Source organism: Paramormyrops kingsleyae, chromosome 13 (assembly GCF_048594095.1).
Source record: "Paramormyrops kingsleyae isolate MSU_618 chromosome 13, PKINGS_0.4, whole genome shotgun sequence".
NCBI classification, from domain to species: domain Eukaryota; kingdom Metazoa; phylum Chordata; class Actinopteri; order Osteoglossiformes; family Mormyridae; genus Paramormyrops; species Paramormyrops kingsleyae.
This window is the reverse complement of record NC_132809.1, coordinates 25,378,035-25,390,575: the sequence shown is the minus strand read 5'-3', so window position 1 is coordinate 25,390,575 and position 12,541 is coordinate 25,378,035. Positions and strand designations below refer to the sequence as shown.

Below are 12,541 nucleotides of genomic sequence, written 5' to 3'. Positions count from 1 at the left end.
TGCTTCTGCTACATACAGGAGTAACTTTCAAGTTTGAAGTAAAATCTTTGTATCATCAATAACGTGTGCTGCCATTTACATTAAAACCAATCAACAGTGCCATCTAGTGGTGAGAGATGATAGTGTACAGGGCCGTAGTCGAAGACGGCGATCGGAAGATGCGAGCGGCGGCGTTTCCCGAAGCCGCTGATGAGCTCCACGGTGGTGGGAGCAACAGCGCCACTAACGCATGAAGCCCTGTGTGCTAATTTAGAGAGAGTGGCATGTACAAACTAGCAATGCGATCAGAGCAAGGAGAAGAGCAAAATATTTCCAGATGTCAGAATTCAAGAGATTTATGTCATATGCAGTGGGATTTTGCAGGTCGAGTCGAGGTCTGACTGTGTCAGATACTATAAATCCCATTTCAAATCAGATATATGGTGAACGTGTCATGTCATAGAAATGTCACATTGGGTCATTCTCCTCACCACAAGGGGGCAATGTCTGACCTGCATGAGCAGGCAGTTCGGTCCAGACAAGCATTCCTTCCTTTAAAATGCATAAAAGCCCCACATAGATTTGTGTACTGCATCAAGGCTTTTTGAGTTTGTCAGGAACCTCTATTTAAACAAAATAAATTAAAACAAAAACAAGGCAAGGCATTCCCGTACATGTAAGGTAAGATACAGTAAGACCAATTCAGTTTATTTATTTAATTCTTTTGAGGTTTATTTTACCATCATTTTTTATTTTTTTTTGAAAACGAGGGGTATGCTGTCAAAAGAAAGGTCCAGAAAGCCACACCAAAAATATTAAAACCAATCTTTTCATGGATAAGGAAGCTTAACAAGGTAACCAAGAGGTAAGAAACAAACTGGATGATAAATAATTATTTTTAGGGTATTTTATGGCTGATTTAAGACACGGGTCGGCACCGACCCGTCTAACATAAGAGACAGGAACAGGAAGCTAACACAGCACTAAGGTTAAACATGTTCAGAGGTACCTACTGCCTTGGGACCCTCTGTAACCCTCATTTCCAAGTTTAGCTGACAGGCTAATTATTTTAAGCTGTTAAATTTTGCTGGGATACCAGCCTTTCACCCACGTTACAACTTTCAAATTTAAAGGAATAATCCCCCTCAGAACTAATTCCATTTTCACGCAACCCTGCCAAACAAGAAGAAATCCAGAGGGAACATAAACACACATTTGTACACTAAAATGCAGACTTTATTGTGGCAACGTGCAAAAGAAAGCACCACCGGGCGTAGCACTTGTGCGGTCAGATAAACAATAGCAATAAACAATAAATAAATGTCATAGAAGAGCAGGAACAGACATGGGCTACGTGTGATATGTATGAGTGGATGAAGGCCGAGTTTTTAAACCAAAGGGCAGGAATGGAGGGCAGTAATGTAGCTAATCTACAGATGCACATGAAATCATCGCGTGTAATTTCAGACAGAAATCTCCAGCTCCCTTTGAAGCAGAAGTGAATGATTAGACAGGAGTACTATAGACTGTAAATTCTCACATTCTATTTATTTTGCAGATACTGGGTCAAATGTTGGGTCAGACAGTCCCTGGAGTAACTGGTGACTAAGAGCCTTACGCAGAGAGTACCTACCCAGCGGGAACCCCACAGTGACGGGGGGGCGGGGGGGTGCGTACAAACTGAGGGGACAGTGCTAGCGACTGCACTCCCATGCTGCCCACTTAATGAAGGAGACATATAATAAAAACAGAAACCACAATAATGATGGGGGTGATAATAGTAGCATCACGGCCACGGTGATTGTTTTAGCTTAGTTAATGGTGGCAGTAAAGGCCCCTTCAAACTGTAGGCACCCCTTGCAGTTTGGCCCCTAATTAAAGGTTAATGATCAGCACCTCTGCTTTCAGCTTCAGAATTTTTAAGACAGCAGTACACAAGTATATTGAAGCAGGAGACACTGGGAATGACCAGAAACCAGCCAGGTAAAGGGTGGAAGCGACATTCTAATGCCAGAGATGACCGCTAACTTACCCGACAGTTTCTCATGAATCGTTGGATGACATCAAGTGACCTTCAAAAGGAATGGGAAACATTAAGTGCAGGTGTGAAATGCACCGCTAGGAGAGTTTGTATCGGGCTCCTGGAGCAGGACTGACATTCCGTAAAGCATGGAGTGCTTCATTAATGAGAAACAGGGAAGAACCAGGCTGCAGTTTGCAAAAAATAAATATATTATTCACAGATGAACACCCATAAATTGAGAAATGAGTGCTGTGGTCTCTTAATTTTTTTCACGGCTGAATTTCCACTCTATTACTGTGCGAAAATGCGTCTCGTTGATGTTGCGGTAAGATGGCCTGGCTCATCTCGTGGTTCATTCATTCTGACAAATAGCAGTGTTGGGAATAAACCTGAAATGCTGCGATGGCTGAAACATTTAATGTTACCCCTTTGGTCAAAATTGTAAGTTATATGTATGATGTAACCATATAAGAGGATTACTTTGGTGAGAGTGCTATGCCCGCTTCCCACCCCACTCGCCAACCCATTGACTGAACAAGAGTGACATTATAATGGCCTCCTCTCTCGGGCTCAGACGGTGGTAGAATGTACTGCAGGGCAGTTTAAGGGCTGTTGGCACTGCCTGGGTAAGACTGGTGAAGTGCTGCCCTGCAGGCCACAGAAAGTGCCTCGCGGTCTGTTAGCATGTAGCGTGCTGCATAATGTCGAGAGATGCGGTACGATGAACCTGAACCTGACCCTGACCCTGACGCACCGAACGTTTCGCCAAATCGGACAGCGTTACAACTTTGTTTGCATGCAATTAACAGAATGGAAAAACTGGCAATCAGATGCAGCATTTATCTTTCAACCAGTTCATTTAATTTGTGGTCGATATCACATAGTACATCGGTTAGATTCCTTAGTTCATTGGCCACATCTCTTTCCGCATCCGCTACTGCATTGACAGTGTCCGTCAGCACACGGGTAGATGGTCGGCGGTCGGTGTCCGAGGCACGGGAGGTGAGCTTGGCACAGCAGCACCGTCACCACCTGGGGTCGCGTCCCCCGCATGGGGGTCATCTTTTGTAACACTGTCTGAAACATAATGAACTGTAATGCTGCAACTGCTGCCTGCTTCTTTGTCTTATTAAACACATTTCTGGTTTTATCCGTACGCCATGTTTTGGAGAGTTGTCAGTAGGCCAAACCACCATACCACCAGACACTATCTTAGTAAGCCCCGCCCCCTAACTCACTGTTGATTACTTACCTGAGAGAACAAATTGGCAGAGACCAGCAGGCACTTTTGAGTACTACAGAAACAACAATATTAGTAGCATGAATCTACAGTAGGTCCAACTGAGTGGAGTAGACAGTAGACAATAGACAGAATCCTACCTTAGCGTTGGGCATTTCAGGTCCAACAAGTACAAATGCAGACCAGGATTTTGTTTCTACCAACCAGTTGAGTATAAATAGTCATAGCGTACTCTGCTGGTTGGTAGAAACAAACCTCTGATCTGGATTTGTACTTGTTGGACCTGAAATGCCCAACACCATCATTGGGCATAATCACCATTTGCTCAACTCCAAGTCAACTTAGCATGTTCTTGGACAGTGGGGGAAGCTAGAGAACCCAGTGGAAAGCCGACAATGACCCAAGGAGAACATACAAACTCCACATCTATAGAACTAGGCCTGAGACCGGAACCCCAGTCCCAGAGGAGAGACACAACAGTTATAGCCAATGTGCCACCTACATTCCTTTTGTTTCTCATCACTAAACACACAACCATGAAGGCCTTATATGTATTACCTATGCCAACAGGCATTTTGAGTGTGATGGGTGTGCAGTTCCAGTTTAGCTAGGTAAATAATACCTAAATAATACCAAATAATTGGTTCAGTCACTGAAATGTTTTTATGTACAGTCAGTACTGGTCGAAGCTCAAGTGACATCCTAGGCAAGCTTAACCGCCAGCGCCCCCTGTCTGAGACAGAATGAAATTCGCTTGCTAAGTTGGTGCCCGCCCCCCCCCCCCCCCACCAAGAAGATGATACTCTAGGTGGCCAACTGTGTCACCTAATGGGTTGACTGGCACTGAAAATGGTGTTTTATTTACTACAACCATGAATTACTATGACTCATACGCCTCGACCAGGCTAGATGTGTTTGTGTTTGTAATGCAGTCAGGAAGCTGACTGAAGAATTTCACAAAGTACACTTTAAGAAAAGGAACTAGCATTGCTCACACAGCTGGATGACTTAAAATAATCATTTACTGGAGCACTAATGAATCTCAAAGCCTTGGTTCACATTAAAGAAAAATGTCAATAAACAGACTTAAAAAGTAAAAAGAGCAGCTCGTAAGCTGCATGAATGAAACTGCACAGCAGTTTGCCAGATCCCTGAACTTATGTCACAATGATGAACAATTTGCATGTCAAAGAAGTCATTTATAATGACTTCTGTCAAACGCAGTGACATACAACGTTTAGCCCATCATGGAAAACGACACTGGCAATAGCCTGACAGACTGGTGCAGTGTGGTTCCAAAACATTCTCAACTGCTCAAGGTCCATCATCTTTAAGGCAGAGAAACACAGTGGATTCAAATATACATTATCATGTAAACATTTAATTATATAAAAGATAATACAGATGAAATGAAGGATGATGTGGTCAGCGTCATAAATATTTTAATAAAAAAGTAAGAAAAATTACAAAAAAATGAAATGATTTGCCCCCCAAAATTGAACAATTACCATCAATTAAAACAAAATGCTGTAATATATGCATTTGTTTATATTTGTATATGAAATAGATCAGACATTTTTCAAATATATCCAACCACCTAGTCAAGTAGTTATGTGTGTGTGTGTGTGTGTGCGTATTATGTTTATATTACATTGTGGAGACCAAATGTCCCCCACAATGTCATAAAAACGTATTATTTTGACATTGTGACTATTTTCCAGGTCCCCACAAAGATCTGTGAATGCAATCAAAAAACTAATAATGCCAAAAGTCTCATGTTTTATTTGGTTACTTATGGTTAAAGTTAGGGCTGGGTAGGGGTTACGGTTGTTGAATTGGGATTAGGGTTGTGACCATAGAAAGCAATGGAGAGTCTCCACAAAGATATAGGTACCTAATCTGTGTGTGTGTGTGTGTGTGTGTGTGTGTGTGAGGGACAGCTTCCCAGCAGGCATCTGGAGTCACATGGCACTTACAGCAGTCCTCCTGTATCAGATGCACATGCAGAACTACAGCATTCCATTGTTCTTTGGTATTTTGTTCATTATCATTTAAAGTCACACACCATTTTACCACATCAGGAATGTAAAAGGAAAAGACCGTCACTTAAAGCAATAAAAAGTCCTCAATATCAGTCTCTTGCTTGTTTTGCGTGATTTGTACTCCAGGAACATTTATATTGAATAAATCCATCCTCAGCACCTCTTGCCACTAGATGGAAGATGAAAAGCAGATTAGTAAATGGCACATAATCATTAGATAACTGACTTTCAGGGATTCTAAAAGTACATACATTCATATACTATCGGTGAGTGAGGAACTGTGTGGTAAAATTCAGGAGCTGCTATTTCATGTTTCTATTGGCTCTGCGAAGACTGCAGCTTTAGTGCCCATTGTGGGGGGAAGGGGGGGGGGGGGTTAGGTGACACACCCCGTGGTTCAATGATGCTGCCCCCGAGGAAAGGTAGACATCTGAATGCTGTCAACATCGTGGGAGGGTCTGTAGTAGACCATGTGGTCCATTGGTACAGGATCGCTGTGGTCCAATCGGAGAACTGCAGAGCAAAGCAGCACCTGGTGTGAATGCGTCAGTCACGGTGCCATGCAGGACTGTGAGCTACATGGACATCAGAGATTCCCTGTTCTTATAGGAACTACTGTAGGTGGTCAACAGCAATACTACTACATTGTTGGGACACAATACTACGCTTTAGTTGGAAAGACTGTTACTAGAGACTTTATGGAGATATTTTATTCATCTTTTAGGGTTATTATCTATTAGTCCAGTTTTCTCGGTTCTGCTGCAGCACTGTGGCAGTACCTGGTTCCGTGGGCGAATCCTCAATCAGTTTGCGGTGTGAGAAGCCTCCAGCCCTCCTGCTGTTCCGGACGCCGTAGACGATCATCGCCACAATGGCCGCTGCCAGCACCACACCAATGATGACCCCGAACACGACTCTGCGCTGCGTCTGCGTCGCGAAAAACCCTAGAATTCGTAATGTCTCCATTACTACCCTGCCGTGTTTTTCATTATTGTTAGGGTCAGTGGTGGACTTTTCAGGTCCAGAAAGTAAAAATCCAGCCTGAGGTTTTCTTACAACAAAGCAGTTGAGTATAAAGCATCACGGTTATAGAGTACTCAACTGGTTGATTATTTAGCATCTTAGGGTTTGAAAAGCACTTACAGTATGTAAAATTTATTATTACTATTACAACAAAACATAGGAAACACATTTATTCAATCGCTTCACTTATGGGGTCTCTGTTTGGGCTTGATCACAAATAATAGAGGCTGGATCTCATTGTCTAATTACAGGTGTTGGTCTACAAATCCCTTGCCAGGTTTGAAGCCCTGTACTGAATCCCAAATGGATCTGTCCTTTGCCTGCTTCCCCTTGTTCTGTAAAATCTGTAGTGGTTTAAAAATCCAGCAAGGATAATGTATGCAAGATAAAATCACTTACAAAGAAAAATAATGGCATAAATATTTCTCTCCATTTACAAAATGAATGGAACCATCACTATTGAAGCTATGTGTTGACAATACATGGAAATTTCGAAGGGGATTCCTGTAGGAATGCAAAATCCTCTGGAGCTAAATAACTGTCATTTAATGGTAGTTTATTTCGATATTGAGAGCCTGCCTGTGTGTTGGTTTAAGTGGAAACAGGTCAGCTGTTATGGGTAGAATTTAACAGCTTTAAGGGCTACTATTTGCGAAGCTCAGATAAGCACTGAGTCACACTTTGCTGCGTGGGAAAATTAGCTAATGATACTGGCCCCTGACTTTGGAAGAACAAGCTAAGGCACATGGAGGCTTTACGGTCCCTGCTTGCTGTCTGTGCTGCATCTCAGGTGTCCTCGTTTTATTAAACACAGGCCAGCAAGGAGCACAGAGCCAGCACTAGTCATTGTAGCAGATTCCTTATGCTGTGTTGGATACAGCCCCTGTTTTCATAAACTGAGGCCAAATTCTTAGCCAGCTAGCTGCTAATGTGCACGTAGTACGCCTGTACTATGATAACTACCTGAAGGTGGGAGCACCCTTCAGAGCCGAGGCCGAGCAGCCTGATTCTGACGTTTCCTGCCATCTCCCGGCCCCAGTCCCGAGTACCAGCTCTGGCTACACCGGCTGAAATGCTCCCAAACAGAGCAGCTATTGTTCCGACCGCGAGGGTCTAATCTGAATAGGAAACCAGACCAGTGTGGAAGTAAATCAGTGAAGTGCTAAGTGTGTTGCAGGAATGAAGGATCCTAGAAGTGCTGGCCAAGAGTGAAATAGAACAGCTCCGTTTGAGTATGAAGCCCGGTATACACTGTATACCTGAAGGGGAAAGTAGCCAGAAGCTGTAGCATGTATCACGGTTTGGTGGAATGTTCCAGCATATTTTTTACAAGGCAATGCCGCGCTCCTCAAACGGCGCCTTCTCTTACCTTTCTCTGCGTCATCCCCAAGCGACGAGTTGGCTGTGGAATTGACGACTTGGATAGTGGTGTTTAGTGTAGGGGAGTAGCTAGTGCTGAGGGTCGTGGTGTTGATGTTGATGATATGAGTCGTAGAAGCCACAGTGGTATTGCTGATAGGGGGCGTGGCATCCACTGTAGTATTGCTGATAGGGGGCGTGGCATCCACTGTAGTATTGCTGATAGGGGGCGTGGCATCCACTGTAGTATTGCTGAAAGGGGGCGTGGCATTCACTGTAGTATTGCTGAAAGGGGGCGTGGCATTCAATGTAGTATTACTTATAGTGGGCGTGGCAGTCACATTGGTATTGTTGCTAAGGGGTGTATCAGTCACTGTGATATTCTTGCTAAGGGGTGTGACAGTTACCATGGTATTGTTACTATGGGATGTGTTAGCGTCTGTGGTATTGTTGCTAAGGGGTGTATTTGCCACCATGGTATTGTTACTATCGGAAGTGTTGGTGACTGTGGTATTGAGAGGTACAGGTACAGTGATATTGGAGGTTAAGGACACATTAATTCCTGCAGTATTGGACGTTAGAAGCCTCTCATTCCCAGTATTGTTTGGGGATAGAGGTGGTTCAATCCCAGTAGTATTGTTGATTAGGGGTGTGTCCACTTTGGTGTTCATTGAATCCCAGATTTTAGCACTTTCCTTCATGAACTTTTCCAGCCGTGACATTGTGGTGTCATTTACACCGGTATCGTTGAGCTGGAGTGGGAGTAATCCTGGTGGAGGGCTGTCTTGTACGTTGTCTCCTCGGCCCCCGAAGGCTTGGAGGGTGAGCAGCAGGATGATGGGTGTCACTGTGGGCAGGTACATGGCTCCTCTTTCTCTGCCATGTAAAGAAATATAAACTATCAGAAGCTGAGAAACAGCTGCTTTTTAGTTTAAGAGAATGAGGACATCTGGCCGCACTGGAACACCTCGCATATGTCACATATATCACAGCGTGGAACTAACAGCGTGGAATTACTGTCCAAGATTCCTAAATGTGTTTAATTAACCCCTTAAAATGGTCACATTTTGACAGGGGATTTAAAAGGTTAGTGGTTTGGTAAGTCAGGGGGGCTGTTGCCTTGCCCCACCAGGGTTGGAGTCTGTATCCTGTCCTGCTCTGTGACAGATTTCCCCCAAGATTCTCCCACAGCACCAAGACGTGTCAGTCGAGTGAGTCGGTGTCTCTACATTACCTGTGGCATGTGGCTGTCAGTGCATGTGGCTGTCAGTGCATGTGTGGCTGTCCTGTTATCATGTCTACGGCATTTCAGCTCCAGTGCCGGATAAGCAGTTATTGTTGGACTGAACAATATATATGAACAATGTCATAATTTTTTCTAAAATCCAGGATGACCACTGGTGTCTGTTTATTTCTATCGTATGTCTTCTATTTAAGGAAAAAATAACCTTTAAAACGGATTTAAAGGATTTCGCCATGGTTTGCAACATGAAAACCAATTCCACCTGTGTTTTAATAAATATCCATCGTAAAAGGAACTCAGAGTACACTCAGGATCCATGTGACACGCCTATATTTCACACACTTATATTGCATAAGCTGTTCTGTTTAGGCTCTCTGTTTTACATTAATGAGAGTGTGGTTTTTCTGGTGGTTTCCTTTTGTCTTTGCAGCAATAACATCATTGCAGGAATCCCAGAAACAGGGTGGCTGTCTGAACTCGGCCTGGCCGCACCTTTGTGCAAGTGATAGCAGAGCTTTGGGGCATCATGTGACCGTCACGTATACACAGCCATACCCATGGAGGGCTCTGTGTGACTCAGCGGGTTAGGCCTCTGTGCCTGTGAGGAGAAGGTTGCTGGTTTGAATCCCGTGCTCAGCAGGGTACCTAACCATCTGAAAACTGCACCAGGGATACTGGATGGATGGCTGACACTCTGCTCAGACCCCAAACTCTACTGTATGTGTGTGTCTCTTAAAGAAGAGCATGATGGGATATGGTAAAAATAACACATTCCAATGTGCCTGTGCAAATAGTAAAAAAAGCTGCATTTCAGACAGATTGTTCAACATAAGCAGCAGCCTCTTTACCTGCTTTTATTATTTGGGGTGCCGCTTTTGCTTTGGGGTAAATGTGATGTTCCTACTCTGACATTGTCTGACTAGAGACTCTAGCCTGTAGGAAGAAAATCCACAGCCTTTGTAACCTCCAGGGTCACTCCGATGACGTTAGGAACTCCATTCATCAAAAGAACTCAAATGAAAAACCAATTAATACTTAATACTTAGTGTGTTTGTCTATGATGTGTTGGGATGACTCTACTCTTCTGTGTTCTCCTGCCAGTCACTCCTGTTACCTCCTGCTTGTGTAATTAACCTGTATTGCTACATTCACAAAGCGCAGGATCACTGGAACTCCCTATCCAGGAAAACAGACCTGTTTCATCTTGACCTGGGACACATAGTGTGTTGTCGCTCGTTTTTGGAACCTCTTTCCACCAGAGTGTGTGTCAGCATCTGGTACCTGGACCGGCCCGAGAGATCTGCGCATTGGAAGTGGGGGTTGGGGGAGTGTGTGTCCCCAAATATTAAATTTGCATTCATTCAGGTGTCATCGCTCCTGTGTCAGCATCTGGCCGGGAGGTGTCCCTTCATATTTAATTTGGATTCATTTCCCCAATAAACAGAACTTTGTATTTACATTGTTGTGAGCCCCCCAATATCAAAGCCTGTCCTCCACTGTTGACCCAAGACCATCTGCTCTGTCCCACACGTCCTAACCTAACAAAACACCTTGTCCTTCAGCCTCAGTTATCCAACTGATAACTATTCTTTTATCCCTGAATATCTTGTATGTTGTGTTTTTTGTTCCAGAGGTTAATGAATCTCTTTTATCTTTTTATCATATGAGAGATTTGGTTTTGCTGACATTAAATGGCATACATCTTGCATTCTTATATTTTATATTCATAATTACATGACCCTCAGATTATATTCCCTACCGTGCTGAACAGAACCACCCTCTGCACCGATTCTGTTTGCTGTTGATGTTGCGGAAATCTCATTCCTTGTTAAACTTGTTCCTATCATAATAATCTGTTTCAGTCTAAGACACACTTCCATCAGAAAATACACCACCCAGCAACAGGCTTACCTAACCAAAATGCACAATTGTCTTGGTTTTTTGATTAACCTGCAACAACTGAAACAATATAGAATTGTGATATCGTTTCACAGAAATATACTCAAATTATATTACCATATAAAATTTGGTAAATTGTTCCTGGAAATAGCTGAAGAAATTACAGAAAGACAGAAGTTAAATACTGCTTGAGCAAGACCCCTAACTCCCTGGGCACTGCCCTTCACGACCAGATTTTTCTCACCTACAGGGAGCAAGTTGGGGAAGGCGTAGTGAGAATTTCCCCACTGGGATCAATAAAGCATCTATTATTATTTAAATGTTTAAGGCAAAGTTACTCATAAATTCCTCGGAGTTGTTTCTTTTCAACCCACAGCCACGGCAGAACAGGTGTTACTTTAAACATTATTTCAGTTTCCCTGGAGCTTGATATTTTCATTGTGCCATTAATGTCCCGCTATCCTATGCCAGCAGCTGATGAGGAGAACCTGGTGGAACCAACCAGGTGGAGAAGCAGAGACAGGAGTAAAATTGCAATAACTTACCTGGCAGGAGCAGTGCGGCTTTGGGTCTCGTCGATAATGTCAGGTGCCAACAGGTGCCTGGGGAAGCGAGCGGTCTCACCGGAATCAGCCGGCCTATTGGAGCGCGGGGGCGGGGCTAGCCTTCAGAAGCCAAGGGGAGTGTGCTACTGTACACTCAGAAAGCCGTCCAACCTGACTGTCCGCTTTCCAGTTAGACTGAGCTACAGAGAGCAAGCGAACGGCCTGGTGACCAAACGTAAGAAACACAGCCAAACGCTGGGCTTGTTAGCTGTCCTCAGGAGCGTTTAAAAAGCTTAAACAGCACAGTTCGACATTTTAGGCTACATGTTTTCTGTTCTGAAATATTCATTCTTGTATATATTTAGTGAAAGGAGGGTAGGAGGGTGAAGCTTTAGGAATGAGGCCCTGTCAGCACGCCAAGGCCTTGGCCGTGGAACTACTGGCACACAACGTCTAACGTGATCACAAAAGCACATGGTCTCATTCATGAATGGGAGCTTATCTATATGCATATGTCTCATTCCAGGGGCTACAATTATATGACGGATTATGTTTCTGTGAAGTCAGATGTGTGATTCATGCTATTTTAAGCAGCAATAAGCTGAGCTGTTTGGCCTATTAATCTGAGAATTTGTGCTGTAGTTAGCTAAACGTTTTTGGGATTCTTTCACAATATCTGTATCATAAATATGAATGAGTCGTCAAAATTGGAATTCAGTTGGCTTTTTATGTAGTGCCTTCTAGCAGTATGGTTGTCCCAAATTGCTTTGCAACAGTGTCCCTTACTGACGCACCCCTTTAGGGTAACAACAATTTAAGGGAGCAATGAATAACATTCAGAAGACAAAGGATGAGAGGTAACAAAACTCCATGGTTTAATAGGAGAAAAAACCTCTGGGGGCTGAAGGTCAATTTGCTGCCCAGTCATGCTAACGATGAGCAGACCAGGATGTGGAGCTTCTATCTGTGTAACCTTATCTTCTGATCTTCCGTCACAATGTCTGGGGGGGTCATCTGACCATCTCCAGCTTATCTCTTTGCTAGAGTTCCTGCAGACTGCAGTCTTCAGGCTTTTACTGACCGGCAGCTTTGCGCGAGGTCTGCTCCACCCAGACCGTATGTCCAGCGGTGGTGCTTACCATCACTCAAACCACGCATTTGTGTGGAGCCCCCAATTGTCCAGTTGCT

The 12,541-nt window shown here is 43.8% G+C and overlaps 1 protein-coding gene across 1 annotated transcript; it reads right to left on the bottom strand.

Moving 5' to 3' along the window:
• Window positions 1-4,246: 4,246 nt before the first annotated feature.
• LOC111858136 (uncharacterized) lies at window positions 4,247-11,460 on the bottom strand. Its single transcript, XM_023839608.2, has 5 exons — window positions 11,354-11,460; window positions 7,677-8,542; window positions 6,064-6,228; window positions 5,674-5,797; window positions 4,247-5,453 (listed from the first exon to the last, which is right to left on the bottom strand). The coding sequence occupies exons 2-4, from the start codon at window positions 8,527-8,529 to the stop codon at window positions 5,682-5,684; spliced, it is 1,134 nt and encodes a 377-aa protein (XP_023695376.2). The 5' UTR covers window positions 8,530-8,542; window positions 11,354-11,460; the 3' UTR covers window positions 4,247-5,453; window positions 5,674-5,681.
• Between the last annotated feature and the right edge of the window lie 1,081 nt (window positions 11,461-12,541).